This window comes from Quercus lobata, chromosome 4 (genome assembly GCF_001633185.2).
Source record: "Quercus lobata isolate SW786 chromosome 4, ValleyOak3.0 Primary Assembly, whole genome shotgun sequence".
In the NCBI taxonomy this organism is placed as follows: Eukaryota; Viridiplantae; Streptophyta; class Magnoliopsida; order Fagales; family Fagaceae; genus Quercus; species Quercus lobata.
The window spans coordinates 17863113-17878566 of record NC_044907.1 but is presented as its reverse complement, the minus strand read 5'-3'; the positions used below and the strand labels follow the sequence as shown (position 1 = coordinate 17878566).

The following is a 15454-nucleotide window of genomic DNA, read 5'->3' as shown; positions in this document are numbered from 1 at the left end:
TTACTTATTTATTTACTTTCACTATCACCCTATAATAAATTTGTATAATTAATCCAGCCCACCTCTTATTTATTTAGTTCCACTATCAAGCCCAACACAAAGCCTTTTTAGTTCAGCTTAAAGGAAAAAAATAAAAAATAAAAAACATTGAAGCCGGTTTTGTATGAGTCTTTTCAGCTTAAAGGAAGAAAAAAAAAAGGTGGAAGGCTTCAGGGTTTTGCGTGACTAAATAGAAACCTAAGGAGACAAAGCGTTTGTAGATTGTAACGTGGAGGAAAGCTTAAAGGGAGGAAAAAAAAAAAAAAAAACGTTGAAGCCTTCAGGTATTGCGTGAGAAAACAGAGAGTTTGAAAGTTACCCACCTTCCTACTCTATCGTTTCTCAGTAATGGTTGTCTATCTGATTTCCTTCCTTCTTTTATTCCTTTCCACACAGTGTATAAATACTGACAGAACTTGCCTGCTTTGGTTGAGGTATCTCTACATCTCAATTCCTTTTTTTGGGTGCAAAACTTTTATGCTTTGTCTATCTTTACATCTCAATATGTTTTTTTGGGTGCAAAACTTTTATGCTCTGTTTATATTAATATGAGATCCTTTTTTTTTTCATTTGTTTGTGTTTGTATTTATATTAGACGAGCATCCTTGGCATGCCATTGATGTGTTTGTGAGATTGCCTGAATGTCATTTCAAAAATAAAAGGACCTATTTATGTTGCTCAATAGTGCTATAATTTTACAGCCAAAAAAACTATATTATTTTACTTAGGTTTATTTGGAAATATCTCAGGTCTCATTTTTTTTAATGTGTTGTGGCTTATTGGAAGAATGTAAGACTCTAAAGTATAAAGTGTTGGTGGCACATCAAAATTTTTGTGGTAAGTTTTCTGCATAATTCTACATAATTTTACTACATAATCCTTGGCAGCCAAATAAACTATTTTATTTTACCATTGTATACTACATCATTTAGATTGATATCCACTTCCAACAATTGATATTAGATCGTACTTCAATATCATGATTGTATAACATGGATTGGGTTTTAGAATCAAAGCAAATTGTTTTTGGTGTTTCAATTTTTGTGGTAAGTTTTCTGCATAATTTTACTGTATAATCCTTGGCTTGCCATTGATATGTTTGTGAGATTATTTGAATGTCGTTTCAAAAATAGAAGGAGCCGTTTATGTTGTTGAATACATGTCGTTTCAAAAAGAACATGAGCCAAATGTACTCAGCAATAATCTTGTCAGTAAATGCAGTGAGGTCCAAATTTAGTAGATCTTCCATCCTATTGATAGTACCATTTTCAGACTTCATAGCAAAAACTTGAAACTTAACAGAGCTTTTAGATAACCATTTCTTATTATGTTTCAACAATAGAGAACTCCACATCTTTGTTGTCATGGGACTTGAACTCACAGAATTCCTTGTAATTCTAATATGCCATTGTGTAGAGGGTGCTGAAATTTGCGCCATGTTTCAGTTGCTCCCCACTCTGAAAAAAAAAAGGCTTTGGATTTAGACTAAAAAGTTACATAGATTGGAAAGGTATTGAATGATAAACTGTGATTCAATATGGTTCCTATCAATTTTCACTAAAGCAAACTCAATAATTCTAACCAAGACCATCGCAATACAGTGTTATGAATATGATGAAATCTCAAGTAAAATGAATGCCTAGACAACTGATAAGTTTGCATCTCTCTTTTTCATCATATGTTATGTTGTATCATCATTTATAATCATTGTGGAGAGATGAATACCTAGCAACTTACATTACCTTTAGAGAGGAGGGGAAAAAAAATCTAAAGTTACAGAATCAAATTAAGCAGTAGAATTGGTTATAAAAAAAAGTCACACACAACTACAAAATGAATATGAGAAAATTTAACATTTGTGAAGGACAATTTGGAAAAAAATTGTAATCCCCAAATATGAAGTTCAACATAGTTGACTTTGTGGCCAATTACTTTATGACTCTATCCTAAGAATTGGCATCTACTGATTGAGAAAAAAAAAATTTCAAAAAATTTCAAAAAAAAAAACCTTCTTTGCATCATCAGGTGCTCATATTTTGAAATTCTTTTGGAATTTCACAATTCAATGTAACATTAAGCTTGGAGATAAGAAAAGAATAAGCAATAAGTGCTTCAAAAGCAATGACTAGGCTTATTACCATCCAGTCATAAACTTTTTGGAAACCCAACTCTAAAGGACAGAACAACATGCCTAAAAAGAATGGTTTGTAAGTGATTGGAGAGAGAGGAAGCTTAGTTAACAATAATTCAAATTATTTTCGAAATTGCAAGGAAAACAAGTAGGCTACTCAACATTGGTTTGTAAGTTTTGAATTACCCTTACCCTCACAGTTTCAGTCTCATTTAATGAGCAACTTCATTGATTATGAAAACTAAGTTTTCAGTGTGGTGGTACTAATTGAAGTTTTCTAGAAGGTGACAACATTGGTTGGATATCCAAGTTGTTTAGAGTTGGTTGGAAAATTAATTGACGTGAATTCCATCAATTCCCATATTTGGTGGGTGCTTTGCATGTTTGATTGGATTGTAATGCCTAAACCATGTCTCAAAAGATATTTGCTTTTATGATAATGTATTTACAAAGCCATTAAAGTAATTTTGTACACGTAAAAAATCTGTTGCACACCATTTTCCTGCTTTTGTAGGTAGCTTTTTTGGAACGAATTACCGTTTATTGTTAAGAGTTAATTGTATAGCCGCTTTAAGTAACTGTATGTTGGTTTTATTAACTTTAGTTGGGTTGTAGCTTAATTTGTTGATTTGGTACAATTTGGTTAGGTTAACGTGTGGGAAAGTTCTAGGTAGGGATAAGCCAAAAATAGCATGACAATCATGTAGTGCAAAATCAAGCAATACTGTAGCAGCTGAAGAAAATTTCCAATACAATATTTATACCTGTAAACTTTCATCCGAACCATTGTCTCTTGCCACAAACTATGATGCAAGAGCCACATCATCACCTTCCATAGTATCCCATATGCCTTTTGGGATATGATTTTACAGATTCTCTTTTGTAACACACAATAAATAACTGAAGTACATCAGCCATGTGCCTCCTTGGTCCACAAGTGTCATAGATAGATCCAGAGCTATTACCACTATGAAGGCAAAGGTAGCAATCTATCTGGATAAAAAACAAATATGCGAGTGGTCAGAGCTTGATATAGTTGCACATAGTCAAAATATATTACTTCTACTTTTTTGCAGTGTATTGTTTAATGAGTTGCTTTGTTGGAAAATTCCACTGTTGCCCAAACAGTTTGTGTAACCAAAGAAAATAACCAAAAAAAAAAGAAAAAGGACATTGTTGAATGAGTTGCTTTGTTGGGAAATTCCATTGTAAATAAAGCTGGAATGTTTCTTCAAGTATGTCCAACAATCAATTATAAATAAAATGAAAAGGCTATGCTAAAATATTTTTATATTATCTTTTGGTATGTTTGAATAATTTTATATTATCTTTTGGTTGTGTAGGGTGTTTAGTTCAAAAGCTGGATTGTTTCTTCAAGTATTTGTAACTTTTAATTATAAATAAAATGAAAAGGCTATGCTAAAATATTTTTTATATTTTCTTTTGGTCGTGTAGGTTGTTCATATTTTATACCAGTTGATTATGGATTATCTATTAAATTGCAAGTTCAACAACTAGATTGTGTATGTCCAAATCTCAATTAATGAAAAGGCTATTATAGAATTGAGATTATATTATCTTTTGATGTAAAAACTAATTTTTATATTATCTTTTGGTTTCTACCAAATTATAATGGATTATCTTGGGGGAATTTTATAAATAAAAAATTTTCCAAATACTTTAGAACCACATGATATTCAAATGTTGAAATAACCGTCATATGAGATTGTAAAATAATTCAGTAAAAATTCCAAACTCTATAGAATCAAATGATGTTTAGATTTTGAGATAACCGTTAGATGAGATTGTAATATGTTTAGAGATTAGATATTTTCTATTGAAAAACATGACTGGTGCAAAAATATCACATAAAAGGTCTTGGTGTTGAATGATGTGGACACATGTCATCGTTTTGATTACTATTTTAATTACCAGTTGCTCACAAGTTACCTATTAATTCACACGTTTTTAAGCCGGATTGTTTCTTCAAGTATTTGTAACTTTTAATTATAAATAAATTGAAAAGGCTACGCTAAAATATTTTTTAAATTTTTATTTGGTTGTGTTGGTTGTTCATATTTTCTAGCAGTTGATTATGGAATATCTATTAAATTGCAAGTTGAATAGCTATAAAATGAAAAGGCTATGCTAAGATATTTTTTATATTTTGTTTTGGTTGTGTAGGTTGTTCATATTTTCTACCAGTTGATTACGAATTATCTATTAAATTGCCAGTTCAATAGCTGGATTGTTTCGTAAAGTATGTCCAACTCTCATTTAATGATGTTATCTTTTGGTGTGCTAAAATAATTTTTATATTATCTTTTGGTTTCTACAAATATAGAACCCGAACAAGTTGGAAAATGGGGGAATTTTATAAATAAAAAATTTTCAAATTACTTTAGAACCACATGATATTCAATTTTTGAGATAATCGTCAGATAAGATTGTAAAATAATTCAGTAAAAATTCCAAATTCTTTAGAACCACATGATGTTCGGATTTTGAGATAACCGTCAAATAAAATTGTAATATGTTTAGAGATTATATATTTTCTATTGAAAACCATGACTGGTGCAAAAATATCACATAGAAGGTCTTGGTGTTCAATGATGTGGACACATGTCATCGTTTTGATTACTATTTTAACCACCAGTTGCTCACAAGTTACCTGTTAATTTACATGTTTTTAAGCTGGATTGTTTCTTCAAGTATTTGTAACTTTTAATTATAAATAAAATGAAAAGGCTATGCTAAAATATTTTTTATATATTTTTTTTTGGTTGTGTAGGTGGTTCATATTTCCTACCTTGATTACGAATTATGTATTAAATTGCAAGTTCAACAGCTGGATTGTTTCGTAAAGTATGTCCAACTCTCAATTAATGAAAAGGCTATTATAAAATTGAGATTATATTATCTTTTGGTGTGCTAAAATAATTTTTATATTATCTTTTGGTTTCTACCAAATTATAATGGATTAGCTATTAAATTGCAAGTTCACACAAGCTGGAATATTTCTTCAAGTCTCTCTAAAATGAAATGCTTTGCTAAATTAGTCCTTATATTATTGGTAGGGTGTTCATGTTATCCACCAGTTATTTCAAATGATCTTTTACTATAATGATGGTTAGTAAATGATGGTTGGTAGGTACTATAGAGTCACGTCAGCAGTATGGTGTCTATCTTTCAATTTGAAATTTTATTGAATTACATTCCCACGATACAAAAGAATATAAAACCCAGATAAGTTGGGAAAATAGGGGAATTTTATAAATGAAAATTTTTCCAAATACTTTAGAACCACATGATATTTAAATTTTGAGATAACCATCAGAAGAGATTGTAAAATAATTCTGTAAAAATTCCAAATTTTTTAGAACCACATGATGTTCAGATTTTTAGATAATCGTCAAATGAGATTGTAATATGTTTAGAGATTAGATATTTTCTATTGAAAAACATGATTGGTGCAAAAATATCACATAAAAGGTCTTGGTGTTGAATGATATGGACACCTATTTATAAAATTTCCTCGTCCTATTTATAATACTAATCTCTATCTTTAAATGAATAGATCTTTTTATTATTATTAATATTTATTTAAAAAGACTTGCAACAACTTAATTACAGTCCTCTAAAGTTTTCACCTAGCATGACGCTAACTTCAAATTTATAAAATCTTTTCTATCTAATTTTAAGTTAGTTAAATTTTACTAACTTGGGAAGACGGTTGATCAATTCTGGACTGACTACAAGGCCAAGTATAGTTGTATCCTTTCCACATTTAATTCCAAGACAATACCTTCTATCATCATGAATCCTACAATATATTGTTTATACATATATAATGCAGCTTTTAAGTGCTCTCGTGTCTCCGTGCACGTAGAAGTAGTTTTTGTCTTGCATCCTTTGCAAGAGTTAGCGTGACCTCCCGTGGGTGAGGTCGAGGTGGACTTTGGTTTTTTTTTAGTCAGCAATACCCTCTGGGGTGGTCACCGTCAGAAGTATTTAAATGGCTGAAGAGCTGGAAGTGTTGTGGAGTAAGCTTTCCTTTACGGAGGAAGAGGGTGAAGGTGTTGAACTGGGTAGCAGTAGTACCAGAGCTGCAGAGGAGGTAGGTAAAAATTGTGCTATCATGAAGATAATGACACAGAGAAGCATAAGCTTAGACTCCTTGAGAAAAAATTTGAGAATGTTATGGAAAACTAACAAATGGGTTAACTTCTCTGAGTTAGAAGCAGAGTTATTCCTGGTGGAGTTTGGAGATGGGAAAGATAAAAAGAAAATTCTTGATATGAGCCCTTGGAGTTTTGAGAAACAATTGGTGATTATTCAAGAGATTGAAGGTGAGCTAACTCCAAAGGAGATGGAGCTAAAATGGTCTCCCGTTTGGATTCAAATTTTTAACTTACCTCTAATGAGCAGAACAAAGGAAACTGGCTAGACAATTGGGTCCTCTTTGGGGGAGGTTATGGAGGTTGATGTCCCTGATTCAGGTGTGCACTGGGGGAAATGCCTTAGGGTACGTGTCCGGATTGATGTTACAAAAAGACTCATCCGGGGCAAAAAAATCACCATCGAAGGAGGGGAGTCCAGGTGGGTTCAGTTTAAGTATGAGAGACTCCCAAATTTCTGCTATTGCTGTGGACTTCTAAGTCATGCTCTTAAAGATTGTCCTGCATCTTTTGCTAAGGGCCAAACGAGTGCAGAAGGTCTTCAATATGGGGCATGACTGCGTGGTGACCCATTCGAGAGGTTCCAAAAAGATTCAGGTAGAGACAGTGGAGGTGAATACCAGGGAAGTAGGGGTGGAGTCGCCAGAACGAGGCCGGAACGGACACGTGTCCAGTCTGATGAGCCCGAGGAGAAGACTAGGGATGGTGGGAATCTTGAGACGAAGTCTATACCCATAGCTTGCAGTAGCTCGGTAAGGGATGACGCATCTCTAAAAGCGCCAAGACAGCTGACTGTGACATTGCATGGAAATAGTAAGGGTGATGGCGCAGATGGGAAATCAGAAAATAAAAATCCCACTAAGAGTGATAGATCTCCTGTCACATACAGCTCTCAGTCCGAAGTTGTAGAGGAGATGCAGTGGGCAAAAGTGCATGATCGGGCTTTGGGGATGGCGCCTAGTGAGGTAAATCCCATCTCCACGCCTAATTTTCCTATCTTTTCTTTTGTATCTGATCTCTTAGGATCTGAGGAAGATATTCCTCCGGGTTTTGAGGGTCAACATAGGAGTGTAGGTGTTGTGACTAAGGTTAGTGAAGAGGTTGAGGGGTCTAAGAGTAATTGTGAGCATTTGGACCATAAGTTTCCTGAGATTTTATCCGGCCCTTCAAAGGGGTCAAATGAGCCTTGTGTTGATCCTACTTGAGCCAAGCCCACTTTGGGCTCTTTCTCTTTGGGCCAACATCAAGACCAACCTCTGATTTCAATACCCCACGTGACCCTTGGCCCTCATTTAACCGATATCTCCAATAATCAACATACAAAGCACGTCCCTCATGCTTCAGGTCCAAAATGGTCCCGTGTTCTTCGTTCTTCCTCTAGCAGTAAGGAAGCTCTCTTCTCACATGCTGGTCAAAAAAGAGGTTTTGTGGTGGATTCCAATCAGCTTGAATTACCAAATAAGAAATTTCAGGTTTCTCAAGATGATAAAGAAAATTCAGATGATATGGCGGTGGCTGGTTCCCAGCCCTGCCAAGGATTATGAGCATTATGTGTTGGAACTGTCGCGGGTTTGGGAACCGGCAGACAGTTCAAGAGCTCGGGGATATTATCTGGGCACAAGATCCTACAGTCGTGTTCTTAGCCGAAACATGGCTAGTTGAAGCTAGGCTTGCGAGTATTTGTGACTCTTTACATTTTGGTCATTACTATGGTGTGTCAAAAGTAAATCATGGTGGTGGCTTAGCCCTTTTCTGGAAAAAAGACTTCAATTTATGGGTTGTTTCTGCATCCATTAATCACATAGATGCAGTGATCTTTGAAGGGACTGATAAAGCTTGGAGATTTACGGGCTTTTATGGAGCCCCTGAAACTCATCTTCGTTCGGCTTCTTGGAATTTATTGAGAACCCTTCATAATCAGCTCGACTTACCATGGCTGTGTGGGGGAGACTTTAATGAACTTTTAAAGTCACATGAGAAGAGAGGTGGTCGACCTCACCCTTACGGGCAGATGCAAAAGTTTCGAGAGGTTCTAGATGAATGCCGGTTGATGGACTTAGGTTTCATTGGGAAGAAATTTACATGGTTTAAGAATTATCCCTCTGGTGGCTTATGGGAACGTCTTGATAGAGCTATTAGCACGGCTGAATGGCTTGATTGTTTCCCTGCAACAAAGGTGCGGTCCTTTGTGTGTGGCCAATCTGATCACAGCCCCATTTTTATCCTACCTGAAGGTATCCTTGTAAAACCTCAGCGACCTTGGCGTTTTGAACAATTCTGGCTTGAAAAGGAAGGGTGTCATGACACTGTGGCTCGTTCTTGGGTAGCAATTCAATCGGATTCTCCTGTGGCCTCAGTTGTGGGAAATATTGATAGGTGCCAAGTGAAACTAAAGAAGTGGAGCAAGAACTCAGTGGGTAATATTGCACGAACCTTGGTGGATAAAAAAAAGATGTTGAGTAAAGCAGAGGTAGTAGCTATTCAAGGGGGCAGCGTGGATTTTTTTCTACAATTAAAATTTGAAGTAAATGAATTTCTCCGCATGGAAGAACAAATGTGGCAACAGAGAAGTCGCACTCACTGGTTGTTATCGGGTGATAGCAATACGAAATACTTCCATAATAGGGCATCCCATCGCTTTCGCCGCAACTCTATTTCTGAGCTCCGTGATTCACATGGGGTCCTTTTTTCAGGGGAGGAAAACGTTTCAGCCATGATAGTTGATTTTTATACAAAACTCTTCTCTTCTTCAAATCCGAGTGGTTTGGAAACGGTGGTTCAACATACTAAGAGGGTGGTGAGTGCAGATATGAATGTTGGTTTGATCGAAGAATTCACAAGATTGGAGGTTGAAACTGCCTTAAAGCAGATGGCGCCTCTAAAAGCTCCCGGGCCCAATGGTATGCCACCAATCTTCTTCCAACATTACTGGGATAGTATTGGGGATGACGTTGTCAAGGTTGTCTTATTTTGTTTAAATACCAGTGATGTATTGCCAGGTTTGAACCATACTTTCATTACTCTTATACCTAAAGTTAAGAGCCCGGAACTTATTTATGAATTTCTTCCTATTGCCTTATGTAATGTTCTATATAAACTTGTCTCTAAAGTCTTGGCTAACAGATTAAAAAGAGTTTTGCCCCAGATTATTTCAGAATCTCAAAGTGCCTTCCAACTAGATAAAGCCATATCGGATAATATCCTGGTGGCTTTTGAAACTCTCCACCATATGAAGATGAAGAAGGTGGGTAAAGTGGGACATGTGGCTATTAAATTAGACATGAGTAAGGCGTATGACAGATTGGAGTGGGAGTTCTTGAAGAAGATCATGGAAAAAATGGGCTTTCATCCCACATGGGTTGGGTGGATTATGGAGTGTATCAAATCGGTTACTTATTCTATCTTGGTAAATGGTGTACCCAAAGGCCATATCCTTCCAACCAGAGGAATTCACCAAGGGGATCCCTTGTCTCCTTATCTCTTCTTATTGGTGTCGAAGGGGTAAATGGGCTTATTCAACATGCGGTAAAGGGGGGGGGGGCAGATTGAGGGGTTTGCTCTTTGTTGTTCTGGTCCGAAGATTTCGCACTTATTCTTTGCAGATGACAGTCTCTTATTTTGCCGAGCTCGGTTGGGGGATGTGGTAGCCATCCAAGCTCTCTTGGGTCTCTACGAGAAGGCTTCTGGTCAAATGATAAATTCTGCAAAAACTACCCTCTTCTTTAGCAAAAATGTCTTGGATGCCACTAAAGAGCCCATTAAAAATCTGTTGGGAGTTGCTGAAATCAAAGAATACAAGAAGTATCTGGGTTTGCCAGCGGTCATGGGAAGAAACAAGAAGGCGAGTTTGAACTATATCAAGGATAGGGTATGGGGAAAACTCCAAGGGTGGAAGGAGAAGTTACTCTCCCAAGCGGGCAAAGAAGTGTTGTTAAAAGTAGTCGTCCAAGCCATTCCCACCTTTGCTATGAGTTGCTTTCGCCTTCCGGTGGGTCTTTGCCAAGATATTGAGATGCTTATCCGAAAATTTTGGTGGGGCCAAAGGGGAGATCGAAGAAATATTCATTGGAAGAAATGGGAGGTTTTGTGCAAGCCAAAACTAGAGGGAGGTTTGGGTTTTAAGGATCTTTGTAAGTTTAATGAAGCCATGCTAGCAAAACAAATATGGAGACTAACATACGACAAAGATTCCCTTTTCTATAAAGTGTTCAAGGCCAAATATTTTCCTAATGGTAACGTGTTTGAAGCAAGATCAGCCTCGGGGTCATTTGCATGGAAAAGTATTCTCCGCTCCAAAAACTTAATCGAAAGAAATGCCCGCTGGAGGATAGGGAACGGTAAAGGCATTCAGATCTTTCATGATGCTTGGTTACCTAACTTAAATGATGGCAGAATCCTATTCCACAGAGATGTACTTGCCCCGGATGCCACAGTGGATATGCTCATAGATCCTCATTCAGGGTGGTGGAATTTAAATTTGATTGACCAATGTTTCTTCCCCCCTGATGCTAAGATTATAAAATCCCTGCCCCTTTGTATTGTCCCCCAAATTGATTCCTTGGTTTGGCTAGCTAAAAGGAGTGGCCAGTTCTCAGTTAAGTCGGGATATAAGTGTTTATGCGATGACCCTTATGTAAGTGAATTTGATTCAGAGTCTACAGAGGCTCACAGGGGTTTGTGGAAGGGTGTTTGGAGGCTAAACGTCCCAGGAAAGATTAAACACTTCCTTTGGAAGTGTTGCACCAATGCGTTACCCACGAAGGAAAACCTTTTGAAAAGAACCATTATTTCTGAAAGTGTTTGCCATCTCTGTTCTGAGCATCCGGAGGATGTTATGCATGCTATGTAGGGATGTGTTAAGGTTCGTCAGGTGTGGCTAAGGACTTTTGGTTGGCTGGATCACAACCGAGTTGCTGAGGGTTCCTTCCCTGATCTGGTTCGCCTAGTGCAGATAAAACTGAAGTTGTTTCCTCTGTTTGCAGTTACGGCTTGGGCTGTGTGGCATCACCGTAATAAATCTCGGCTTCAAGCAGTCACCGTTCCTCTAAATCAGATTGCTGTGTTTGCAGAAACTTACCTTCAAAATTATGTAGCGTCATGGTATGTGACGGCCTCCTGATCGTAGCATTGTAGGTGTAGTTAAATGGAAGCCACCGAATAAGAATGTAGTGAAGGTTAATTTTGATGGTGCTCTGTTTGGGGAGTCTGACTGTGCGGGACTTGGTGTGGTGGTTCGTAATTCAGAGGGTGCGGTGTTGGCTGCCCTTTCTGAAAAAATAGTGAAGCCTCAATCAGCGGAGTTGGTGGAGATTCTGGCTGCACGGCGTGCGGTGCTGTTTTCCTCTGAATCGGGCTTCCACAACTCAATCTTTGAGGGTGATTCTTCTTCAGTCATCAAGCTTCTACAAGATAGGTGTTTGACTCATTCCTAGGGAGGTCATATATTAAAAGACATTGTGTCTCATTTAGACTCTTTTGAGAGTTGTTCTTTCTCTCATGTTGGTAGGCAAGGTAATGCGGTGGCGCATGCTTTAGCCCAGAGAGCTAGATTATCTTTTCCTTCTGAGGTTTGGACGGAGTTTGTTCCTCCAGCCATTTCTTCTTTTGTACTGTCTGACCTTAGGGTCTAGTTTTTTTTTTTTTTTTTGATGATTTACTTTTCTTTCTCAAAAAAAAAAAAAAAGTAGTAAAAAATCATTTGAAATAACTGGTGGATAACATGAACACCCTACCAATAATATGAGGACTATTTTAGCAAAGCATTTCATTTTACTATAAAATTTTCCATGCACAACGCACGGGTCTGCGACTAGTGAGTTATAAAAAGTGCGGCGACAAAATGTGACTGAGAATAATTGTCTACAAACAGCTCTAGCAGCAGAAGTTAGTCTAAATCTTAAGAGGGTTACCTATGCCAAGGGAGTTCAGAATTATTTTACCATTTTTTATTATTATAAAAGTACATAAACTTTTCCTATTCGAATTGTTGAAGGCTGCCTCCTCGATGATCACATTGTGTTTGCTTGCTGGTGTGAAACACTGGCACGTACCATTGTTGAAAGAGCCATAACAAGGATTGATTCAATTGAACTTCTCTGATCATTTATAGGTAAGGTCTGCTTAGTTCTTTCAATTAAGTATATCCTGTTAGACTTAGATTAACTTCCTCACTGTAGGAAAAGTTAGATGATGTACACACTTTGCCTCTTCACTCAATTGGATCCAGGCTTTGGTGTAACATTCAGTGTAGTTAAAGATGTTCTCCCAAGTGTGGCAAGATGCCGAATTCCAGAAATAGTTGTTATACATGTGGTGAATTCAAGCCGTATGTTAATTCATAATAGACTTTATAGAAAGCTTATATTTTTTTTTTTGGAGAAACAAACACACACGAGGGAGAGAGGAAAACTTATTGTTAATAATAATAATAATAAAACTAACATAACAGCTATCAAAGCTACATGATTATATGATTTATATTTTTTAAAAAAATTTATCTATTTGAAATTGACGAAAAAAGAAAAGTAGGTGAGAAAGAGTTCAAAAAGAAAGAGAAAGAGACTAACTAATTTGTACAAAACTACTTTTTTGTTGCCAAATTACAAAATTGTCTTTATATATATATATATATATATATATATATATATATAGATATCTAATTTATTTATACTACAATTTAAGGGGCTTCCCCTATTTAGATCGGATTTTTTTTTTTGGTTCCAAAATACCCCTACAACCTATATTTAAGTAGGGGCAAAACTTGGTAAAAATACTTCTTTAACTTCAACGTAAAACACTATCTACAAAATAGGATCACACTCCCAGTACACTCACGTTGGTTTTCAAACTCAAATTGCTTCTTCTTCAGTTCTCCAATTTTCTCAATTCTGCATTAATCTTCTTTTCACCATTATCATCATTGTTAAGAAACTCTCACTCGCCTCTTTGCTTCAGATTTCACTAAAAACAACAACAACAACAACAACAGATAGATTTGAGGTAGCTCTTTCTTAGATCAAATCTCATCCCTCTCTCTCTCTCTCTCTGATCTCACTTTTTTATTTCTACATTTCTCACTTCAATTTCTCTCTCTATTTGGCCATGTTTTGCTTATTTTTATTTCGAGACTTACTGGATATTTTCTAGTCTATTGTTTTATATATAGGCCTTCACAAGACGCTATTAAAAGATGTTTCATTTTTAATGGCTCTTCACTAATGTGTAGGCTTTGAGGTCTGTATTATTCAGCTTCGTTCTTCTCTACATTTGGGTGTTTATAAATTTTTATGTTGGTTTTCCAGGTTGTACTTTGTTGTTTGTATAATGAAAAATATTAAAATGCTGATGGGTCTTTGTAATTTTTTATGTTGGATTTCCGGGTTGTACTTTGTTGTTTGTATAAGAAAGGCATTGGGAACTCGGTTTCACTTGGTCTTTGGGTTCTTACGTAGTATTGTGTGACTCTCCATTGTTATTATATTTCGTCATTTAGTGTGACTCTACATAGTATTGTGTGACTTTTTATTTATTTATTTTTATAAATTTGTTAGTCATGAATTAGCATAAATTGATTCATCCCCAACACGTACATTATGGGACCAATTAACCTGGATTCTCTATTGTTGCAGCTATTTGATTATCGAAATGCTATTTTTGCCCATGCTTCTTTGTTGCCCCCATTGGACCTCCTTCTTGGTGAAGTTCATGTTGCTCTCTAAGCCCTCAAACTGGCCGTTCATCACCATTCTCTATTGTATTCTATGGAGTTATAGTTTAGTCGTCATTGAATTCTATTAAGTCATCATTGGTATATATATTTTTTAATTTAGATAACTGCTAACTTAGAGTTTAGGAAAAAAAAAAAAAACTTATTATTTTAACGTGATTTAGATTCTAAAAGGAAAAAAAAAAAAAAATCTTTTAACTCCCACGTAAAATAATACCTACAAAATAGGACTACACTTTGTTATCATTATCATTTCCATATCATTATCTTATCTCTTATCCTATCCTATCTTTTCTTTTCTTTTATTTGGTCAGCTTGATGGGTGTTTAACTATTTTCTCTAATTAATAAATATTTTTTCAAGAATAGGAATGATATATATTGATATATTCTTTTTTTTTTTTTGTGGTTATCGGGTTTGACTCATTATTTTAGCGTATTGTGTTCTAAGTGGTGCCCTCTCTTCCTCCTATTATTTTTGTCTGTTGTTTTTCTTATTTGGTTAGATTGCATAGTAGGCACATTGGATGAATTTGGGTGAGCCGTGAGCGAAGTGGTAGTCAATCTATCAACTAGTTGTTAAAAAACATTTTTTGTAAATATCCTACCATATGAAATTTAATATTGTCCTTTTTTGTGCCTTTCATTGCACATTTGATGATTCTATAAGCAATTGCCATATACGCAAATTTGCTAAAACAAGAATGATACTGGAGAAGTTATCTTTAAAGATAAAATTTAAAAATTGTGGTGAGAATTGCTTCTAAATAATAGTCTAACTTTTAAGGGTAAAAACCTACACTCTTAAATATATCTTATATTTAATAGTTTAAAATGTTACATCATTTTAAATTTTAACGTACATACATTTTAAAAATTGGTATAATTTAATCTGATCCGAAATAACTTACCAAAAGACAAAAAGACTCCAAACAAACCATGCCTTTTGAATTTGCACAAAGTGTGAGTCCTTCAACGATGGTTTCATAATTTTTTTACAATTTCAAGCACAAAAAAAAAAAAAAATGCCAGCACAATGTCACATTTAAAATTTAAATGTAAAATTTTTTTAAAAAAAAAAAACCAAAGTTTTTGGTATTTTAATTATATGCTAGCACTGTTTTACATTTTAAAAAAAAAAGAAAAAAACATGTTTTAGGTATTTTTATTCCTAAAATTTTGCCGATTATTTAGATATTATTTAGAAGCAATTTTTTCCATGATTTTATAATGTCATCTTTAAAGAAAAGAGGGGAAAAAACGCGTTTTATAGATTTTTACCCAGGTTTTTTTTATTCATTAAACTTTGGGCTTGGGTTCAAAAAAATAATACATGCACCAAAAAAAAAAAAAAAAAATTACATCGCTTGATATTAAACTT

At 35.3% G+C, this 15454-nt stretch overlaps 1 protein-coding gene across 1 annotated transcript; it reads left to right on the top strand.

The window, feature by feature from the left end:
- The first annotated feature begins 7897 nt into the window (after nt 1–7897).
- On the top strand, nt 7898–14066 carry LOC115984727. Its single transcript, XM_031107744.1, has 6 exons — nt 7898–9725; nt 9951–11146; nt 11198–11437; nt 11553–11761; nt 11855–11915; nt 13977–14066. Exons 1-6 carry the CDS (start codon nt 7898–7900, stop codon nt 14064–14066), a joined length of 3624 nt encoding a protein of 1207 aa, XP_030963604.1.
- Nucleotides 14067–15454: the final 1388 nt, after the last annotated feature.

Coding starts and splice junctions, on each gene's coding strand:
- LOC115984727 (XM_031107744.1), top strand. CDS start 7,898: ATGTGTTGGAACTGTCGCGGGTTTGGGAACCGGCAGACAGTTCAAGAG. Junction 11,762..11,854: donor ATCAAGCTTCTACAAGATAG/GTGTTTGACTCA, acceptor TCATGTTGGTAG/GCAAGGTAATGCGGTGGCGC. Junction 11,916..13,976: donor GATTATCTTTTCCTTCTGAG/GTTTGGACGGAG, acceptor CTATTGTTGCAG/CTATTTGATTATCGAAATGC.